Source organism: Cygnus olor, chromosome 1, assembly GCF_009769625.2.
Source record: "Cygnus olor isolate bCygOlo1 chromosome 1, bCygOlo1.pri.v2, whole genome shotgun sequence".
Classification (NCBI taxonomy): domain Eukaryota; kingdom Metazoa; phylum Chordata; class Aves; order Anseriformes; family Anatidae; genus Cygnus; species Cygnus olor.
The window spans coordinates 91,364,629-91,384,540 of NC_049169.1; the positions used below are offsets into that span (position 1 = coordinate 91,364,629).

The 19,912-nt window shown below is 41.1% G+C and overlaps 1 protein-coding gene across 13 annotated transcripts in view; it reads right to left on the reverse strand.

The window, feature by feature from the left end:
- LOC121075688 overlaps window positions 1-19,912 on the reverse strand; it is a 231,188-nt gene that overhangs the window by 43,031 nt on the left and 168,245 nt on the right. For 12 of the 13 annotated variants that reach the window (XR_005823110.1, XR_005823127.1, XR_005823126.1 and 9 more), the window contains one exon: window positions 5,684-5,749. Coding sequence is in view for 1 of the 13 variants with exons in the window: in XM_040569204.1 (XP_040425138.1) it covers window positions 2,877-3,176; window positions 5,684-5,749 (366 nt within the window). In the remaining 12 variants the exon portion in view is untranslated. Of the gene's footprint in view, window positions 1-2,168; window positions 3,177-5,683; window positions 5,750-19,912 lie in introns of those variants that run through there. The other variant, XM_040569204.1, reaches the window with a different exon arrangement.

Genomic DNA, 19,912 nt, shown 5'->3' on the forward strand with positions numbered 1-19,912 from the left:
TTGTTAGCATTAGCACTGAGAATTTACAACTTGAGTAGATCTTTGTTACCTAGGGAAATTTACATATGTAAATTTAAACAGAAAAAGAATCCCCAGCCTATCAGTATTAAAGCTGTCTTGGTTTGTATAGTAAAAAAAGAAAACTTTAAATAATCTTCTATAGAGGAATAGTTTAGCAAGATGTGCTGTTTTGGAATTAGACCTTTAATCTTTGTAAGCCCACAAAATTTGCAAATAGATGAGAACCAACTCTTAGTAAATGAGATAAGGTGATAAAGCATGTACTCTTTAACTAATTGTAGATATAATTCCTAAAAATCTTGTGAAATGACTTCTGTTATGCTAGGTATTAATATAAATTAGCTCAGCTGTGAGCATGGTCTCTCTTAAAAGCTGAATAGATTTGCTGTGACATTACTGTAGAAACCTCTAGAGATGCTCTGTGGATAATGATGAATATTGAATTAATTTCCATAGTATTAAACGACACTGAAACATTTGACTCCTTGTTGTATTACCTGCTCTGCTCCCACAAGCCTGCCAGACAAACCTTATACACAATCCTGTGTCTTCAGCTTTGATGTCAAAGCACACAACATCCATCCTTCTCACCAAGAGCCACTGGCTTATCCAAAAGGAGTACTGGACTCTGCAGCTGAAACTTTGTAAGATGTAGAACCTTTCTGTTTAGTAAACCTAAGCAACTCTTTATTAATGGGATCCCTGGTGTTTGTCCAAGGATTCACAACAAGCTATGAGCTCAAAAGTAGTGAGATTTGGGGTGGGAGGAGGAAAGCCCAGACTGGTGGATTTCTACACCTCCTATTACAATGAAAAGGGTTGGCTACTAGGAAGTCATCATCTGCTAACTGCTTCTATAAAATTATTCTTTTTGTAGATTAAGAAAAAACAGCGCTTGTTACCATTGTGTAGGAGTACTTGACGCTCATGACCACAGCATGACCACCATTTTGGGGTTCTGTGGCTTACAGTAATATTACTCCAGTTCTTATTTCTCTTTACAGGAAGGATGTCTGGAGCATTCAGATGAAATTAAAGAAGTGCAGGAAAGTAAGACAGGTACAAATGTAAGTCTCCAACTCCCCCTTATGCAAAAATCCCACAGAGCAAGGTTGGCACTGGAAGTAAGAAATTCACCAGAGTGCCAGCTAGTGTTGCTGGTGGCAAAGACATTCACTGTCTATAGTCAGCCCTGCTACCTGCACAAGCCCACTCATCTCTGGGTGCAGTTTAACGAGAGTTAAATAGTTCCAAGAATAGTTCCAAGACCCTCAACAACAGGGAAATCCAGCCGCTGTTCAGGTCACCAAGTGGTTTATTTTACCTCATGTCAAAACAGTTTCCCCTTAGGGGGCAAGACTACTTATACCAGAAGTCTTGCTTTTCTTCATCACGTCTGAATCTGTAGCAGCAGAAGCAACAAATCTGATCAGGATCAGCTCTGGAAAAGTGTCTGTCACCCCCAAAAAGAAACTAAGACCGGTTTCTGACAGATGTAACCCCAACTGCCCTTTCAGAAGGCCTTTTACCTTACTCCCTGTTAACAGGGATAGTTAGATTAGCAGGCTGTTCTCCTAGGAGCAGTAATTAATCCTCATGTACCCTATTCCTTGAAAGGCAGAACATACTTCGTAGATAAGATTTTTCAAGCACAAGCAGCGTAGAGCACAGTGAAGATGACAGGTACAAGAAAGTATGAGGAGATGTTGTTCAACTACAAGGAGAGCCTTGTCTCAACTGTTTTGACTGGATCACAGTTCACGGGAGTATTTTTTCCCCCTTTAGATCTTCAGCCAAGGAAAGGTACAGTTCTGTAGCACTTAGACTATTATCTTGAAATCCATTTTATGTCATAGTTTGGATCCTCTTAAAATCCAATTTATTTCTGCAATGTTATTAGGCAAAGCTTCCAGGGTTCAGTCCAAACTGCCACAGGAGCCCATAAGTGAGCCATAAACAAACTGATTAAAACAACCATTTTCTTCTGTTTTATTCATCTTCTCAACACACGTCATCAGGATCGTACCTGACTGCCTAAGGCACTGACCAAAGTCTTTTTAGGCCAGTCATTTATTAGAAGTTATCCAGAAAAGCTACATATATCTTCTGCTCCAGGCTAGATTTATACCTGGAAAGTAAAATCAATTTCTGGTTCCCAATATTAGCTGAAAAGAACAACAAAACCAGAGAGATATGAGTAGGGCTTTATTTTTGTTTGTTTATTTTTAAACAGGAAGATGAATCTTGAAATAGCCTTGAGCAAAAAATATAGCCAACTTTTATTTCTTAAAAATTTCTTGCTTAGATTTTAATCTGAAAATGTCTAGGCATATGATGACACTTAAAAATAATTTTTTAGTGCAATATCCTTATAGGAGTGATTTGGAGTGTCTGCTCACTTAAGGTTACTATTTAAGATATTGCTTTCTTTTTTAATTGCCAAAAAACAATGCTTTAGAAGTGATTATTTCATGTTTGCATTTACAACCCTATTAAGAATGTTAACACAGATACAGAAGAGTTGAACATTCTTCTTTTTTGTTCTGATTTTTAATTCTGCTCTGAATATAGCAGACACTCTTACAGAAGAGATCTGGTTCCACTAGGTATGGGAAGCCATCTTTGGCACACTGAGTTTTTAGTGTTATTCCAGTCCATGCTTAGGAACAAGAATAGCCTGGAGACAATAGGCTGGCCTCTAAACCAAAGGTATTTCAGTCTGTGGTCAGCAAAGTACCCACAGTTTGTAAAACATCATAACACATTTAAAGTGATCAGTGGGGGAAGGGGAGGATGAAAAAAAAAAAAAAAGCTATGCATTAAAACAAGGAAAAAAAAACACAAGTGCTAGATGACTAATTTAGTCTAATTTTCATTTGACTGTGAAAGTAACTGTGCCAACCACCGACAACATTAGAAAAACTGACCATTCTTGTTGTTGACTCTCTGGAATCTGTACAACTGCAGCCTTGATCTTCTGAGCTTTTCCTGCAGGAGTTGTCTGCTCTGGCTGCACAATCTTTGTTACTACTGAAGGTTTCAGCACTAGCACATTGCTTTGTTAATCGGTGTAGCATAAAAGCCAGGCATTCCATGGAGTCATTTGTAGGATCACTTTTCAAAGCAGAACTCATATTAAAGTTATGTTTCATAATCTAAAGCGATGACAAAATTTTAATTACACATTAAGGAAAAAAAGCTAAGACTGAAGTTTGATCATGTTCAGTTCCTGCATGAGTATGCTTGTGCTTTTATCTGCCTTTCTCATGCGCTTAAAGCTCAAAAACTTAAAAACTATGGGTGGTGCCCACAACACCGCCAAGCTGTTTCAGCAGCTACAGTACATTCATATGACTCTTTCTCTTAGGAATGCTCTCCACACGAAGATAAAGGAAGATATAAATAATATATTGCCTATAAGCCACCTAGGTATTTAAAGTCTTTAGGCCATCTTTTGTTCTCTCAGAAAGAAGAGTGCCCTATTTTTAATTTTATTTTTTAAATAAGTACAGGCGTGTTTTTTTTAAGTTTATTTATTTTCTCCCCCCTGTATTTCCATCTCCTGGCTAGCTAACTAAAATGTAGCACAAAATACAGCTTGTAAAAAAAACAAACAGACAACAACAAAACAGGAGACATGGTGTCCACAGACAGAAGAGCGGCTGCAGAGGAGCCTACAGAGTGTTAGACTCTGGGAGAGAAAAGAAAGGATTTCAGTAGAGTGTTTTATTAACTATTTTTTCCCCCTTATCTCTTATTATTCCATTTTTTAGTACTTTCTTAGGTTTCTCTTATTCTATAGCACAGACGCTACAAGGAGCAGGGATAACTTCCAAATCTAAATCAGCCATTTGTTGACTAGCATTTTCATGGGATATTGCAGATAGATAGGCTACCTCAAACCCTTTCCCTCAGCTGGTAAATCTGTCAGTATAAGAAGTACTGCTGCAATGTTTCTTAATATTTCATATATTCTTTACAACCATTTTGAAGCCTTCCGGAATACATTACTAAAGACTCAACCTCAAGCTGCATTAGCATGCAGGTCAGGAGCATAAGAGCACTTTTGGTTTTCCTCAAAGCATAAAATCACAAAGTTGATCATGCATCCTACCACCATCCTTTGAACTGCCCTCCACCCTCAAATCACACTCTATAGTCTCAGCAAGAGACATCTGCAAGGGAGTGACATGCCTTCTTTTTGTAACTCTAGGTGTGCCTCATGTAACAGGAGTACCAACCCCTGTGTTATGAACCTGCAGTCACTTACAGTAATGAGCATCTATTTCCACTTTCATGACAGTAAAGGAAGTAAAAATGTGAAGAGTATTCATGTAATTTAAAAAGCACAACGTCTACCCCCTTGTTCTCACTTTGCCGCATTTCCCCAGGGGCACCAAGTATAACCAACAACAGATTTTAAACCACTGTAGAGCAAGGTGTTAGCATAAGTCTCTGGACATCATCTTACCTTTGCTGGCTGCTGACAAAACTTTTGCAGCTTGCATTTCCATCACTCTTGAACTGACAGCGTTTGATAACATAGAGTGAAATCCAGATACACCAGTCAGCAATGCTCAACAGCACTGACTGCAAGATTAACTTGGGGCACCAATCATTTGGTAATGGGGGCCATGTAGGAAGATGATTTGTTTATGTAAAGATGGTTATTTGGCAGTATGTGACTCCAGTACTTACTAGCTCTCAGCAACAAAGAACCTCTGCCCACAAGATATATCACATCAGTGATACAATTAAAGGAAAGAAAACAGATTCTAATTGATCAAAATAGGGTTTTTGGGACATTACTGAAACAAAATCAGAAAGTCAAAACAATTAATAACTCTAGCAAAATAGTTTTGACAACTCTTCTTCTATTCATGAAGAAGATGGCTTCAGCCCCTTCCCACTGATCATCATTCTTGCATAATTTAATTAGTTCTGGACAACTGCATAACGTTTGCATCAAGTTTATCCCTGCTGGTTTTAACCAGAATTTCTGGTAGTACCCCTTACTTGGCCTGCTTCGTTAAATATGTTCTTGCAACTTATATCCAGCTCCTTATTACACTTACTTTCCCTCCTTGCAAACCTTTTCTTCAAGGCCAAAAACCTTTTGAGCTCCTATTTCTTATTTCAGCTCTATGGATGGAGCAACATTAACAAGCACAGGCTCAATTTCCTACAGGTGAAATATCTCATTGTTCCGTTCCCACCTCAAATTCCACGTGCTTCCCACAGTACATACTGATCACATGGACAGGGTGGGGATAAAGTAACCGCAGTGGGTAACATTTGGAAAACGGCAATTAACAAGGAATTTATTGTGCAGCACAAAATAGTATGTCATAACGGTACCTAGAGATTTTAAAAATTTGCTTGTAAACTGAATGTACAATAATAACAAGGGTAATTAGTACTAAACACATTCTACACGCTGGAAAGACAGGTTGTATTATGCTAAACAAAGCTATTGGATTCAGCAATTAGATTTCTTAATTCTGAAGAGATACAATCATCAAGTTTAGAAGTAAAAAACAAATGTAGCTGCGAGTTGAAGTTCCACTGTCTATTAAACAAATATGCAACATCCTCTGCTTCAGCTTACATATGTATTTAGAACAAAGTGTAGGGTCTACTACAGTTTCTCCATAGTACTCACCACATTTTGGGCATGGATCAGCAGAAGATTCTCAGGGAGAGTACAAGTCCTCAGTACAAGTCCATCCTAATACAAAACAGAACAAGAACATTATTCATTCTTCATGTCTTTTTCTGCACTTATTGCTTAAAGAATCTCTAAGTACCTAAAAGACTATATTATGCTGCTTTGATTCCCTTTTCCATTTAGGATGCTTTGAGTAAAATATATAAATAAAATAAACAGAGAGGTTTCCTAACTTAAGGATGAAACTGACTGTACTCTCCCCCATTATCTGTCAGGGACCTCAAGCAAAGAGGCTGGAAACATACCTCTATAATACAGGGACATAAAAAACACTATCACATTCAAATTCCCTCGTTGGACACAATCAGAGACAGTTTGCATCTGCTACTGAAATATAAGGGCAAATTACCAGATCGCAGAAGTACACAAAGACAAAGGTAGAACGGAACACCAGAGCTTCAAGCTGATCAGTAGATAAAGGGACATTGCCAGAGAGCCAACCTCATGAGAGCTTATCTGCATTTCTAATTTGGAACTGATGGCTTCAATTTGGTTGTTAATGCCAGGGAACCCATGAGCTCAGGACAGAAAGGAGGTGTATGAAAAAACAGATTCTCTACATCTGTGCCCTGCTTCTAGATTGGGAAACTGATTAATGGGCTTGAAAGACAGCTAAGGATACCACAGCTGCAGAATAAAAATAAAGCAAGCTAGTTAGCAGCTTTTATTTTCTAAAAAGGCAGGACAAATAATAGAGCTTCACCACACACCAGAACGTCTTTCATACTCAAATACTGCTGGCTCACTTTTATGGCAGAGTGAGCACAAACTGTGCGGTATGGAACAAGTTACAATAAACTGGTAAAGAAGGCAATTAGCAGGAGTGGAAAACTCCAGGTTATTTCCCTTCTTCCCACACATTATTTTAAGAAAGCACTACTGCATGACACATAACTCCCCTTGCTACCTATTTTAATCTATATTCAAAGTACATTAAGCAGGTAAGGTAGGGCAATGTTGTTCACCCAGCAGAAACTAAGTAAAGATGAACAGGGAAGACCCATTCATTCTTTATTCCACCCCCCCTCCCCCTCCCCCCCCCCCCAAAAAAAAGGGGGCTAGAAGGTGTCAAGGAAATCTAGCAAGTTCAAAGCATGTATTATGTTTGTCACGTAATGTCCAGGTAAGCTCCTAGACACAGAATGTTGTTGATTTCAAAAATTTACCTGGGTTCAGAAAGCAATTTGGCAAGAAAAAGAAGAGGGAAAAGAAGAGGATTTCTCATTTGTATCACATTAATGCCACTTGGAAAAACTCAGTTATGTAGAACTGAGCTAAATGGCCCTAAGTGGCTATCTTATCCAGATCATATAGATAAACATTGCAGAAATGATATCATCAAACATGCAGAAAAATATCAGATACCTGTGAAACGGGAATATGTTTTTGTTCATTAGTATGTGAAATACAGTATTGAACACTGGCTTTTCTTCTGTGTTACTTAGGCTTCGTGATTACGCTGTGTATAGCTTACATATTTAGCAAATATAGCAAACTAGGTGCAAGCTGGGTGAGGAGGTCAGCAAGTAGACAGCAGAAAAGGGCAAACATTTCCAAGTATGAAATCTGCATTATAAATAAGACAGCATACAAGGAGATCTTTGCATCTGCTTGGGCTACACCAACTACTAGTCCCATCAAATTCCATTTTAAATACTCCACTGTAAAACATTTGGCATCAGACAGTCTGAACATCAGCTGGAAGAAGCAGTGTCTCTCAAAGGCCATACTACTTATGTGCTACACGGGGCCTGTTTCCCTAAAGACATTTGCCAGAACCATACAGATGGTCCGGCAACAGAAACCCACCTAAGATCCGCTTACCTTCCATTTTTACTTTATTGTTGCTGTTGATTTTCTGTTCAATCAATATACAGCGAAAGGATTAGCTTAGTTTCCTACAGAACCAGTGTTTCTGTGGTATCCTGGCTGTGTGTATACCTTGGCATGTTCAACCAAATTTTCAGAAAAAGGAAGAGGACTTAAAGATATTTATTTCCTACAGGTTTCATAAAATGCATGGCGGAGAAGAAGGAAATCTGGAATTAGGACTTTCACAAATTCACTCCTCCCAACCATTTTTTATCTTTTCAGTCAGTTTCTACAGCCAAACATTGCAGGCCACATTTTGCCAATATCCTGCAGAAGAGAGATGAGAGAGAAAATGGAGGAAAATATTCTTGGTGTCTGCAAATATAGCAGAATACCTTTGTATAATTCAATCAAAAAAAAAACAACATTTAATCTAGAGACATAGCCTATGAGCTTCATTCATCCTATTGCTTAGAGAAACATTTGTTTTTTCCTACAGAAATTATCTTTCTCTCTTTATTCTGTTCCTTGCTCTTTTTCCCTATAGTGATAAGCTTAGCCAGCTCCTTTCTTTGTGCTTCCACTGTGCAGTGGAACAGTTGCATTTTCAGGTATGTGTTGTATTCTGCCGAATGCTCTCTTCTGCACTGGTGAAGAATCCAAAAGCTCCTCAGTGTTGTCATTCTTTCTTCCAAGGTGCAGCACCACTGCATAAGATGAAGAACTTGACATGTTTGAAAATCAATAAAGAATATTTTTGTCCCTGATATGATTATAAATTGAACCTTTGCAATATGTTATTTACTTGTACATTTCCTTCACTCACTCTCTTAATGGCAATAAGATCACAACGGCAATCCTGAATTCTGTCCATTTGTCTTATCTGGGCTCTTCTTTCCTTGCTGCTATCACTGTCTCTGATACAACACTGGCTTGTACACCTGTATAGAGCTTAAAATTAATAAATGTTCCATTTGCTCTCAGGCTAACAGTGCATTTATCTTCTGCTGAAATCTTGTCCATTGCTCTTGTGAAAGATTACCTTGTAAAAATGGGGCTGGCGATGTCCTCTTACCCCAGCTGTTCATGGTCAGCTAGCGTTTGCACATTTGTGGAAGTTGATGTAATTCGGCATAACACTTGAACGTTTTTAAGAGTACGTGGCTTTGTGCCACTTGTCCCAATCCAGGCAGCTCTGCATGCTGCTCTTGTATACTCAGACTTCAAGCTTCGCTTCTCTTTCTAGCAACTTCTCCTCTCTGAACTTTTTGCAGTGACCCCAGTGTCAGAACATGGTTTGTCTGTCAGTCCTGCCCTTGAGATTTCCTTTCCTTGTCAAATCACCACAATTTTTTGCAGGTTGATTCTGGTTTTCCAAAAGTCTCTCTCTTAACCTCTTTCCTTACACCCCTGTCCATAAGCCCTGATCAGGAACTCAGACAGTCCCCTGCAAATTGACAAACTGATTCTTTAGCATCAGATCAGACACACAATTTTCTGAGTTCTTTTTCTACTCTGTTAAAAAGCTGTTTCTTGTATGTATCACTTTTACCTGGAATGCAGGACTCGGTCCTCGAATTTTTGTAGTGTGGGATATCATAGTCATCTCTGCCTGAGTTAATGGAAAGCTATCAAAAATATCAGTCAGGTATTGTCATAAAAATGAGGCTATATTCTGTCTGTCTTCCTTATGACTGGCTCCCACTGCTGTCAGTGCTATTTGAGCACATTCCCATTGTCATCCACATTTCCAGAGTGTTTCAGAGAGGTAAATTGCTACCAGTGGTTCCTTAGCTCTGTAATTCCAGTGTTCAGCAATCACCGAGAGCCAAGCAATTTAGCAGAGATCCATTTATTTCAGGGGGTGAGCTCTGACTACTTAATTACACAAATCTCTAGACCACACAACTGTCTGTTTACTGATGGCATCTCTTAAAGATATGACTGTTACAGAAGAAGTGGAAAAAAAGGCAGTCCATGGAAGCTTTGTGATGAGAAACAGGATTCATAAGGGACTATTTGAAGGAGAAAAGATGAAAGCAAAGTCGGGTTGCAGAAGGGAGCAATAACCTGAAAAAGGAGAGGAAGAAGCATAAACACGAGGCTCACTTAGGTTTGTTTCATTGCACCCAGTACACCATGGACACTTCAAGACAGATTTCATTGAAAAGTTGATGTAAAGTATTGCCCCTACAAACTATCCCCCAGCCCTGGGCACCACCATAGTTTGTTGGCTGGGATTTTTCTGCTGGTTCACTGCTGAAGCAGACAACAATGAAGAATTTCCCTGAACATAGCTTTATCATTTTTTGTTTTTAGTTGAAAAAATTTATTCTGGGTAAGTCTGGAAATCTCTGTAAGTGCTAAGCATGTGGGTGAGAAAGCAACTCTGGACCAAAAAGGGGAGAGAAATTTGGGTCTGCAGGACGTGCTAGGAAACATCTGCATGATGGAAGAGCATTGCCAGCACGTCCGAGCCTGGGACTCACAGTTGTCCTCTGCAGCTCAGAGGGTACAGACAATTTCTTCATTTGGCAGTAATTGCACAACCAGAACCAAGGAGCATGAGGGGGCTCTTCACAGCCCCTGGTCACCAACATGAGTTCCAGCAGATAAAGTTAATTTGACCTAATGGTGTGAAATAAGAGTAATACTTTATTTTACAGCCCTCATAACCGCCAAAAATTAAGTCACTTGAGTTATGTTCCTTATGACAGGTATTACCGATGCAAGAAGTGAAAGAGAATGAGTGAGACGAGAAAAACAGGAGGATTTCAAACCAATAATCAAAGAACTCACATTATATTAGGTCAGAGATTGTACCAAACTTTTGGATGTAACTTCTTGCTTTACCCTCTATGTGTGTCTGATGCGGCTGCGAGCTCTCCCAGCAAAGCGATTTGAGCCCCTGGGGTGGGAGCTCTTCAGCCTAACTGACGATGTTAAACTTTCTGCTTTTCCCTGGTAGCCTCTATGTGATAATTAAATCTATGTTCCCAGATATTTGTTTTCCCAACACAGCCATTAATTACATACACTTCAGTCTTAAGACCAAGTTTGCTCTCTCTCCCCAGCATCGTTACACCCAGTAGTCTGTGATAATTCCCCAAGTCATTTTGGCACTGGTGTGTAACAACCGGTAAACACACTGAAGGATGGGATGATGTTTCACTGAACTCAGCGTTTGGCCAATAAGAAAAGTGGGTGCATGTGTGTGCTGAGGGACTTCAAAAGCCTCAAAGTATTTCATTTAGATGCTGGCATCATGAAATCCTTGTTTTGGAAATATTTTCTTTCATTACTGTTATTAATTCCGAGAAGCTCTTTAGCTTTTTACTTTTCAGTTGGAATCTTATTCATCTTAACATTAATGTGATTTAAAGTTGACATAAACTGAAGGAAAAAAAGCTTGAACAAAATTCATATTCCCTTTATCTATGCACCAAAAATAAGTAGGTTGCAGCTGAATGAGATGTTTCTTGTTGGTCCAAAGTGATTTTTGTTTTTCTTCTCTCCAGCTGCCTTTCTTCTCACCTTCATGTATCAGTTGCAGGGATTTTCAGCACTGCAGCACCAAGCCAATCCCTTTTATTCCTCCAGCTTTACCTGAGCGCGCCGGTGCCCTAGGGAATGCAGAGCTCCCTTTGCCACCCTGACAGGGTGCTGGTGGGCCTTGCCCCAGGGAGCTCCTTCTCCCTTCCTAGGTCTGCTAGGACTGAGTGGCAGCAGCTGCAGAGTTCTCCTTGGGCCAGATGTGGTGTGATGAGGGTGAACAGGAGGAGAGAGGGGAAGAATTGGACCCATTTTTTCCGCCACAAAACAGAAGCAGAGCTGCTGTTAGCTGCTAACTTGAGCCCCCAGTTTCCTGCACATTTAAATCTCTCAGCAACTGACAAGAATGGAGATGAGCATTTCGTTTGCCTCTTGCAGGAGTCCTTCGTCAGACTTGTCTTCTCCAGGACACAGAGAGTGAGGAGGGGTTGTTCAGCTCGCATACTGAAACTCTAAGTATTGCACCTACAGAAGATGGAACAATGATTTTTACTTTCCAGTGATACTTCTCTTAACTGCTCTGTGAATCAGCAAAATCAGTCACCTAACAGAGAAGGCATGTAAGGTCCAGCAAAATTGCAGTCGAAACCTTGGGGATACTTTACTGTGGCTGCTGATGGGAGGGCTTCCTGAAGACTGCCATCAGTATAGAAATCACTGTATACACAAACAACGCCACATTTTCAATGTGATTTTCATCCAGAAAGGGAGTTCCTACAGCGTGAGTTTAGGCACAACCTAAACCAAAGAATTAGGCTGCAAAACCATTTACATTCTTCTATACTTATAATATACCCAGTTTCCAAGCTCTTCAGTGTTTCACTGAAATGACAGCTAATTCTTTCAGATTACCAAATTCTAGTTATCACCAACTGGAGTTATCTATACTGATGTCAAGTTTTCCATTTTTTAAAACTAGCATGTGAAAAAGCATATTAAAAAACAACCTCTCCTAAAGACACCGTTATTGTCCGAGCTATGCTTTGTTTAGGAAATTGAAGCAGGCTCTGTTCACAACACGCGGGAACAAATTCACTCCTTCTGCAGTGCTGAGATGAGAACTCCTTTGTGCATAAAATACAAAGGAGGAAGAAGTGCATAACAAATTGCAACTAGATAAGGAACTTTATGTGACAAGAAGAGTGAAAGAATTTGGTGGATCATTGGATTTTCACATTGCTACTTTCATGGAAAATGGCACGGGGGCCTTTCATAACCACGAACATTCAACACTCATTTGAGCAATCACACCTCTCACAGCTTGCTTGTTCCCTGACATTTATGCTGCCAGCATTCTCTCAGCAGCCCCCTCATTACAAATCTCTAATGCCACTTCTTGTGTCATTTAATTTTCCTGTGAAGGTCTTCTGCTCGCTGCCTTACCACACTGTTTTGCTCACGGTTTCCGATGAAATCACAGCCAAGATAATATCAAACACAGTGCGAACTGGAGGAGGGGAAAGCATTTAGTCCTTGGTATCTTCAGAGAAAATTTCTTGCCCCACAGAGGAGGACATTTTGATAAAGTATGTCCTCAGAAGAAAATACTTTGCCCCAAGTGAGTTGAGGTGCTGCACTTTGACAAATAAAATAATTCAAAGTTGCCTCTTGGAATACAGAATGCTGTAATTCATGTTTCAGGATACAGTGGTTGGAAATACTCTGTACATGAATACTGATCCCTGTTAGTACTTGACCCTTGGAGAGGTCACTGAATGGTAGTCTGTGAGTGGAGCCAGGAGGCTGTAAGCAGTTTCTTGGCTGAATTGATCAAAAGGACAACTTTCAGCTGTTGGCCACATTTCTTTTTCCCCAATTGATACTATGACTGCAAAGAATTTTTTTGGAGAATGTGGGACTAATGAAAAGAGTGAAACCATGAGAAGGATGAAAACGGAGAACAATTTAGCAGCAGAAATAAGGGAAACTCAAAGTGTAAAGGGAAACAAACGGCCTACAGGGAAAAACAGATTAAATTGTAATTATATTTGAAAAGTCTTCTGCCTGATGAGGACAAGGGTTAATTAGCAGATAAGGGAGGGGCAGGATTTGCAAAACAGCTTTGGATGAAGAATAAAACGCTTCAACAGAAGCAAAAGAGAGAAGCAGACTACGGCCCCTCTGAAAGGTGAAACAGCAGAGGCTCTGGAGATGTCAGAGGCTGAGAGACTCTCACCGTAGAGCTAATACCAACAAACTGCCTGCCCAGGCAGTGCCGCTTCTCTGCATAAAGATGTAGCTGCTGAAAGAGCCATCTCGGTGACACAGAGAGGGAGCTGTTGTTGTAGCAAGCTCAGCATGTTGAGCTGTCTGGTAAACTCAGTTCACGAACTTTACTTCTTCTGACTTTTAAGGAGGTTTCCTTCCTCCCTGCCTCTGCCTGCCTGTACCCCTGCAGCCCAAAGGGCAACCTTGTGTTGCGGGAGGTCGGTGCTGTAGGCAAGGTGACACTCGGGACAAATCTGTTCACTGACCTGGTGCGCTCCTGTACCAAAACCCGTGGGTGATAATCCTTGTCCCACGTGCGTGTTTGGGCTGGGGGGCTACAGGGTGGCGGGGTCAGTAAACGGGGGTGATGCCACAGAGCAATTCCACGTGAGCCATCGTGTCCCTTCAGTCGGAGATGGCTCTGTGGGAAAGCCCTGCGACACTCGCATCAAGCTACCCTGCAGGGAAGAAGAATCTCGGAGAAAAGAAAAGGAAACCCACAAAAACCTGCCGGCCCCTCATTCTGCTGTAACTGAAGGAAGAAATTCCCCGTGTAAGGTGCGCAGACCCTCCCTCTCGCCAGCCGGAGCAGCCCTCTTGAGGCAGGCTCGCTTGGCAAGGCGGGCAGGGCTGGACGGCGGGGGGAGCTCTGAGCACGCCGCCTGCGCCCCAGCCGGAGGGATGCGGAGCCCAGCCGGGTGCAGGAGGGGGGAGAGGGAAGTAGGGGGTCTGGGGGGCTGCGGAAACAATAATTCCTGCCCTCTCTCCACTGAGAATGAGTATTGCGGATCTGCTGGGGTTTCAGCAGAGGCAGCAGTCTGGCTTCCCGAAGAAATTAGCTGGTCAGACCTGAACCGGGCTAAAACATGGGAAGAAAAACTAGCGCGTCTGTCATCTAAATACTGCAAGGTATTTTGGTAAATAGCAAAGCAATAGCACAATACAATTTCATTAGCAACTGGAAATCAGGGGCATCCTGGCTTGTTTCCGAGTACTGCATGACTGGAGAAGTGAAAACTTTACAGAATTTATCAGCCTGCTATTAAGTCTTCAACTCTACAAGAAACCCCTCTTCTCCCCCCTCAACCCTTCAAAGAAATGTGTTTGTACACAATCAATGAGGCCCAAGAAACAAACCCTTCTATTTTCAGAAAACATAGTTTTTTGTTCAGTGTGATAGGTCAAAAATACTATTTCAGTAATTGCCACGTATTGTGGAAAATTTCCTGTTGTGTCTCTACAAAAACCACCCAGATTCTAGTTAAGTGACTGTGTGTCTTACTGTTTGACACCTTTTTTCCCTTTGTTAAACAGTATTTCCTGTTCCACACTAATTTGGGTTCTCTCACTGACCTCATCTTCTCGAGCACTTTACACCAAATGAGGGCACCGTCGTTTTTTAACCCGTCTTCTCCCTTTGAAGAAGTCGCTACCTTTCATGCTTCTTGCATGAGTCTCTCACAGCTCAGAGCTGACTCCTGCCTCAGGCTCCTTCTTTGCATCCCACCCCGCACTCGCATCATTGTCCCCCAGCTTTGTTCCTGCTGCCTGACCTTTCCTGGCAGCCACAGCTGGTCTCCCTGATTTATTACTCCCTCACTAGCTGTGCTCGGCATATGGGGTCCCACTGCAGAGGGGGGGCTGTGGTGCCAGGAGGAAGACATTTAGCAGAGGCCCCGTGCTTCAAAGCATGATGCTCACAGGCACATCCTTCTGCTGCCACCAGATGCTGCACCCCTCTCTTGGCTCCTGGCTCGGTGACACTCTTCCCCTGCATGTAGCCAGGCACGGCATTCTCACGTTACGTTTCGCTGGGACACCAGACACTTTCCTGTCTAACAGAAAAACTAGTATGTGGATGATGGAGAGACTACAAACTGTTCCTTATTACTTCAGAACCTTCTTTGTTTCCTTAGACATGCACTTTAAAAGTCCTCTGATTGTAGGGGGATAGTAAAAGGCTACTGAATATCTGTTTGAATGTCTCATTGAAATGCAGATGTAAGCACAACCCAATTCTGGTTGAACAGGTGTACCCATCATAGCTGTGTTAATGGGCACTTTGCTAGAAAACAGAAAAACACTGAGGTTGACCTGGCCCCGTTATACTTTAAGGGTTCAGATGAATCATTTTGAGGAGTCAAGAGAAGACACTTGGTCAGTTATAAAGAAGCATCTGTTCAGGGCTTAAGAGACCACATTTCTGACTCAAGAGACCACACTTCTGACTCAGCTCCTAGATGATCACTGGATTATCTGTTCAGGATCTCTTTTTTCTGTCTGGATACAGTCCGCTGGAGAGGAGCAAAAAGATTAGAAAATGTTCAAAAGATAAGATTTACAAAGACAAGTTCGATGAACTGTGTGGTTTTGATCTAGAGAAGAGAAAACTAAGAGAAAACTCCCAACGGAGGACCTCCCTCCACAGGCCAGAGCTTTCTAATTGAAAAGCCATGACTCAGTCCACCCTGGGTCTGCTTTGCCAATTCAGACATCATGTCAATTGGGCAGACAATCCCAGATCCTCCACCTTACTCCCAAACTCCTTTCATCTCACACGTAGATTGATACACACTTGTTTAAGATGCTGAGCAGATGGTCTACTGTGTTTCTTCTTGTCCACCCTGTGACCCTATTATGCTATCTGTTCTCCCACTTAGTTTTAAGTCTTTGTCCAAATTGCAGCAAAGAGGAGGAACATAATAATCTATTCTCCATGTCCCTGGTCAGCTGAAGAAGAACCAACTTAACTGCAATACGGCAGATTTAGTTTAAGACATGTAGAAAAGCTTACCAGCACTTAAGGGTAGAAGAACAGTAGAATAGATCACTTTAGGAGACTATGGAGTCTCCATCCTCTCAGTTATTTCAAAGTAGGCTGCGCAAAAAGCTGTCAGGATTGAGAGTTCCTGCCATTTGCCTTAGGCTCAGGATGGTGCCGAAGAAAATTGCAAATCCCCTATATGCTGTGTCCACTGAGAGGCAAGGCAAAGAAAAAACACCTTCATTTGCAAAAAAAAAAAAAAAAGAAGGGAAGCACTGTGTAAATAGTGCTATTGTCACATCGAAGAGAGGGATTCAATTTCCAGCACTGTCATTCTAGTACTTTTCAGGAACGCTGAGTTTGCTTAAATATATAATGTCTAGCATAGTTTATAAATTAACTCGTTGAAATGTTATTCCTTGTATATCTGTGTCTGAAATTGATTTCCACCTTGACAGTTATAACTATAGCACTATAGTAACTTTTCTTTCACCTTGGTTTGATTTTGTTATAAAATATTTTTAAAGCAAAAGCATATTATAGGCAGTAATGAATTAAATTAAAAGGAGAAAAAAGGCTACTGTAAGTCAGGAAATCTTGGTCTTTAACCCTTAGAGATAAAAAGAAATCAGTGAGAGTTTTAAATTGCAACAAACATCAAAAAGGAAAAAATATAAAACAATAAAATTGCAAAAAGGTCAGTGAGAGCTGAAATTTCATTTTGTAAATCTGTATAGCACTGGCTGTAACTTCTGTACTGAGATTTGTTCTTCTGTAGCCATCTAATAAGAACAAAATGTAATTCTGGATTAACGTGACAGAACAATATTGGGGTAAAAAGGAGAAGCAGCAGTGCATTTCATACCAAATAGTGGTGAATGTGTATTTATTGAGAAGCATAGAACTGTTGAACCCCTGTTTTGCTGCGCCATGTGGAATTCAATCCAAGCAGATGATCCCATCTGAATTTAGACCTAGTTTCTTCTAGATGGCTATCTGTACAAGCATCTGAATATGTCTGCAAAGTGCTTGAAGATGAAATGCAAATAATGGGAGGTGATTCTAAATTGCTTGGACTGTGAGTGAGCCAACGATTTCCTTCAAAACCTACTTCCTGGACAGATTCCAACCTTATTTTCAATTAAAACGAGAACAAACCAACTCTTGCTGTATTTGCTCTTCGGAGACTCCTTGTCTGCCTCAAACTGCTGCTCTCCCGCATGTGACTTCATTTAAAAAAATGAAACACTTTTCGGCCATCTGTGTTTCTCGGCATAGCAAGCAGTCTTATGTAATCGTGTTCTGCTGACCTCTCTCCTGCTGCAAGGCCGGTCCTCATAGCCGTTGCGTTAGGAGGAAATGGCAAGAGGCCTTTTGGAATACTCTCTCCCATAGCATGGTCATAAATCAGACCTACAACTCCTACACTTATGGGCACTGCATCCGTTGTTGTGTCTGACACAGGGCCATTCCCCAGCTTTTTAAGTATATGTCCTGATCTTGCCTTCTCAGCTGAGGATTTGTGGGAGCGGATGAGAAATTCCAAAATGTGAATTCCTTCAGAAATCAGCATCACTCAGCTTTGGTGACGTGTCCGCGGCTTATCAGATGAGCAGCCTATTGCACGTCATCCTGAGCTTTACCAAAATTAGTCATCAAGCTAATCCATAAGAACTGGGAGAAGGGTAGTGGCTGCATTGTTTGAAGGCCAGCTAAATGAGAACATATGTGCTACTGGGGAACAGCTATGTCACTCAGTCCAAATTATATTGTGAAACAAAGCTGACACAGCCTCGAAACTATTAATTTCCTGTCTTGCTGACAAACTTCAGTACCCTACTTAAGAACTGTGAGACTAGAATCTCCCCACACCTTTCAGACCCTCTTACAATTTTTCTAAAGGAAACCTGGAGTTGTTAGGTTAAAACTGATAATAAATAACAATAAAGGTGCTATTACATTACCATACTGTATTGCAACATAGGTCATTTTGCCCTTGCTATGGCGTTTTCTTGGCTGCCTCTTCAACAGCTCCTGGAGTCTAAGCACATGGCAACTTCACTTGCAGCAGCAAATCCAGATATAACATAATGCAGAACAAATGTTTCCATTCCTCAGTTTACTTCTCTCTGAAGCGGGCATATGAAAGTCCTTTCACCAGGAATCCATTCTGATGACAGATGACCGACCAGTTTTTGGTACCCTATTCGAAGGACATTAGTTCTCCACAGAGGGAGAGACCCTACACTTGTACCAGCCTCCTGAAGAGCAGTTATGTTTTTAGGGCTACTTCCTTGGTTCAGCTAGCCACGAAGGCAGATAGTTCCTTGTTTCCACCTCTGACTTCTGCCTGTGAACCACTTCTCATCACTCACACTAACACATACAATTGTAAAGCGGTATTTTACCCTGTAACACACCAAGGTGTTAAAAGACTTGAACTGTGTCTATAACAATCGAGTTCCACGTGTGGATGGAAAGCAACACCAACCTGAAATATCAGCAGTAAAGTATTATGTCATCTTGCCTGTGGTGTTATTTCTATTGTTATTGTATGTTAAAAAAATAAAGAAAGAAAAAGGTACACTGGAAGCAGCTGTTTTTAAGTAACAGCCACTAAGACGAGCAGAGAGAGCCAGTGCTCCTGGTACAGAACGATGGCCAGGTTCTCCACCAGAAATGGCTTCATTTCAAAACTACTGAAATTATTCTTAAGAGTGTTTCATCCAGGGCTTGGGGCCAGCTAGCAGGGTGGTAGGTTAAAACCAGGGTGTTTGCTAGATGGCTTTACACCAAAGCATGCTCAGATTCTGTGTAGTGTGTTTACTTTCTGTTGTAATGGAAGCCTTGCCCCTCGTGACCACACAACCACTTTTATGCAGCCCCCTCTCACCCCCATGCCCGCACTTACACGAGTCAAACAGCAGTTTGTCTGAAACTGCAGCCGGCGGGCTGATGCTCATCTCTGTAGCCTGGCCACCCTAGTATACCCCAGGACATTTCAGAGGGCAGCATGAGCTCTTTCACTGGGGATTACTCAGGAGGTAAAATGTTCTATGGGAGAGGAAGAGCAACAAAATATTCCACCTTCATATGGGAAATATTAGAGGAAATGCGAGAAGGAAAGGAGTGTAAGAGGTCATACAGGAAAGAGGATGATGACAGCAGACTACGACAGTTGCCATGCAGAGGTTATATTCTACTCTTGTGGCTTACCAGAGAGTGGCATATGGGGAGTCCTCCTTCATACCCAGGGGAAGGTAGAAACCCAAATGCCCACAGGCTAAAATTAATAGTAGAAATCCTCAATACGATCATCTCAGTATTTCCATTCTACTGTTTCAAACTGTCTGTAAACTCAAATAGCAGTAGCACTGTAGCTGTTCTGTTTCTGTTTTCAAAGCCTTCTTTGCACGTATGAGTGTGAATAACAATTTTGAAATAAAAGCTGAAGTTTTAACATAGCCATGAAATACTAGAGTCGTGAGGCTATGAAACATAGGCTTTATGTATTGTCTCTTAGGATGTAACTACACAACAAAATACAAAGTAGAGACTCCTGACCCAGCCTGCATACCTGGAACAATTCAGCTTTTACCTGCTTCTCAGCCCATTCCAAATGAGATTTGTTATTATTCCATGGCAAATTCCATGTGTCTTCATGTACCTTAACAAAGAGGATATTTAAACACTGCAATAATTTACCTAGGAATACGGCCATTTCTCCATCACTTGCAGTCTTTAAATCAAATTTGCTTGTCTTTCTGAAGATTTGCTGCATCTCCAGTAAGAGAAGAAAAAAAAAAGAAAAAAAAAAAAGAGCTTCC